At 38.2% G+C, this 2,810-nt stretch overlaps 1 protein-coding gene across 1 annotated transcript in view; it reads left to right on the top strand.

The window, feature by feature from the left end:
- Window positions 1-2,810, top strand: part of PDZD2 (PDZ domain containing 2) — a gene marked incomplete at its 5' end in the record, with an annotated part of 72,333 nt that overhangs the window by 30,266 nt on the left and 39,257 nt on the right. Inside the window, one exon of the mRNA XM_015819796.1 lies at window positions 609-834. Coding sequence (XP_015675282.1) covers window positions 609-834 — 226 coding nt within the window. The remainder of the gene's footprint in view (window positions 1-608; window positions 835-2,810) is intronic.

Below are 2,810 nucleotides of genomic sequence, written 5' to 3'. Positions count from 1 at the left end.
AGGAGAGGAGAGGAAGAAGAGGGAAGTAGGGAAGAAAGAGAAGGAAGGGAGAAAGGAGAGGAGAGAGAAAAGAGTAAAGGAGGGGAGAAGGAAGTAGGAAGGTTGGAGGAGAGAGTGGTGAAAGAGAAGAGGAGAGGAGAGGAAGAAGAGGGAAGTAGGGAAGAAAGAGAAGGAAGGGAGAAAGAAGGTAGAGAAGGAGGTGTGGGGATGCAGTGAAAGGGGAAATGGGCGAGCAACACCAAAAGTCATGTGTATGTATTTATTTCATTAAAAGTATCTTATATATAAGAATGTAAAAAGAATGTATGTTAATATCTGATAAATATCACGGTCTATGTATGGGGGAGAGTTTGGAAAAATAAAAAATAAATTAAAAAAAAAAGAACTTCTAGATCAAATTGTACAGAATGATCCACTGTACAGTGATCAATTCCCAACATAGTTTTATTTTATTTTATTTTATTATTTACTTTTTTATTCAAGAGCAGATGTTCCACTTAATGATTCCAGACATGTTCCAAGTTCTAGATGTGTAATTCATGTTTTAGTTTTTGAGACAAAGGAAAAGTGGTGATACTATACACCTAACAACCCTGTTGCTTCTTTAGCAACTCAAGAAAGGTGTGGTGACTCTCACAGTACGAACCAGACTTCGCAGCCCAAGCCTTACACCCTGCCCAACTCCCACCTTACTCAGCCGGTCCAGTTCTCCCAGCTCCAGTGCCAGTGGAGTAGCCTCATTTCCCAGTGGAGAAGATGGAGATACTTCCTCTTCTAGTCGTAAAGGACCTGGACCAAAGGACAGAATCGTCATGGAAGTCACTCTAAATAAAGGTTTGAGAAAATACAACTGTTATTATTCTGTTATAATAATAATAATAATAGTAATAATAATAGTAGTAGTAGTAGTAGTAGTAGTAGTAGTAGTAGTAGTAATAATAATAATAATAATAATAATAATAATAATAATAATAATAATAATAATAATAATAATAATAAAAGTTGGAAGGGACCTTGGAGGTCATCTAGTCAAACCCTCTGCTCAGGCAGGAAACTCTATACCATTTCGGACAAATGGCTGTCCAGTCTCTTCTTAAAAACTTCCAGTGTTGGAGCATTCACCACTTCTGGAGGCAGGTTATTCCACAGGTTAATTGTTCTGTCAGGAAATTTCTCTTTAGTTCTAGGTTGCTTCTCTCCTTGATTAGTTTCCATCCGTTGCTTCTTGTCCTGCCTTCAGGCGCTTTGGAGAATAGCTTGACTCCCTCTTCTTTGTGGCAGCTCCTGAGATATTGGAACACTGCTATCATGTCCCCCCTCGTCCTTCTCTTCATTAAACTAGACATACCCAATTCCATCAACCATTCCTTATATGCTTTACCCTCCAGTCCCCTAATCATCTTTGTTGCTCTTCTCTGTACTCTTTCTAGAGTCTCAACATCTTTTTTACATCGTGGTGATCAAAACTGGATGCAGTATTCCAAGTGTGGCCTTACCAAGGCATTGTAAAGTGGTATTAATACTTCACGTGATCTTGATTCTATCCCTCTGTTGAAAATAACCATGGCCCAAAGTGCTGTGGCAAGGCGGAGAAAACCTCATAACGAAGATTTTGGAAGGGGCAAAATAGAAACAATAATAAGATTTTAATAAGTGTTGGATTCCTTTTCCTGTAAATTTGAGCCAGGGTGGTTAGTGATCAAAATTTTTGTCTGACATGTCTAGAAGGAACCAAAATGTTTTGGGGAGTAATGGAAACTGTGCTATAAGAGCAAATTGGTTTTGTTGAAATTCCATTGAAATTTGTGGATGGGAAAATTCCAACAGCATATGTAAAAAAAAAAATCACGTACTGTCTTCTGGCTGCCCCATGCAAAATATTAACATAGTCGCATAGAAGCTGATCATATACCAAGAACTCTGCACGAGTAGATTTAGCACACCACTGGAAATATATGTCTAACCACACTGAAATGAAACACATGGGATTTCTTCCTGTTGGGTAGGATAGAAGCCAATTTAAGAAATCCTTGTGACCCCAGAATGAATTGTGGTAATCAACTTATTTGATATGGAGTAATGTTTAGCACTGAAAATCCTTTAAAAGACCTGTGATGTGATTCCTGAGGTGGAAGCCCTAAATATGTAAAGTGGGGTCTTCAAACTAAGACTTGTGGACTTCAACTCCCAGAATTCCTCAGCCAGCCCTGGGAGTTGAACTCCACAAGTCTTAAAGTTGCCAAGTTTGAAGACCCCTGATGTAAAGTCTCCTTCAAGTTGGACTTGATGCTTTGGGATTTTATGGACATACCCATGCAGTTTTCTTGGTACTATAGTGTTATAGATGTGGCTTGCCTTTGCATTTTTCAGAATGTTTTGTTTTTCAATTTCCCTAGGTTTTCTTGAGGGTTCTAATCCAAGGATTAACCATTTCCAACCCAGCTTAGTTTTTTAGGAACTATCTAGTCATGAAATCAATTGCCACTGAAGTTGAAACAATCCTATCCCATCATTAGAGTTGAAAAGGAGACTCGGAGCATATTTATTTAAAAAGGCACAGATGTCCCTGAGTTTTCCTGGTAGTGTTCCAGGAGTGGTTTGCCTCCTGGGAATTTTTATTTTGACTTCCCAGGATAGCCCAGAAAAGATGAACCAGGGCTGAAGCCATATTTATTTCCTCAGTGTTTTTGATGGTTTTTATTTAACAATGTTTTTTTTTTAATTTCTCCTTGTAAATCTGGAATCGTTAGGGAAATAGGTGACATACACGTTTAAAGATTTTGATGAATAAAAAGCACCAGAGATGTAAA

The sequence above is a fragment of the Protobothrops mucrosquamatus genome, unplaced genomic scaffold, assembly GCF_001527695.2.
Source record: "Protobothrops mucrosquamatus isolate PMUCROS unplaced genomic scaffold, P.Mucros_1.0 scaffold990, whole genome shotgun sequence".
NCBI classification, from domain to species: Eukaryota; Metazoa; Chordata; class Lepidosauria; order Squamata; family Viperidae; genus Protobothrops; species Protobothrops mucrosquamatus.
The sequence above is the reverse complement of the archived record's forward strand: the minus strand, read 5'-3'. Positions and strand labels throughout refer to the sequence as shown.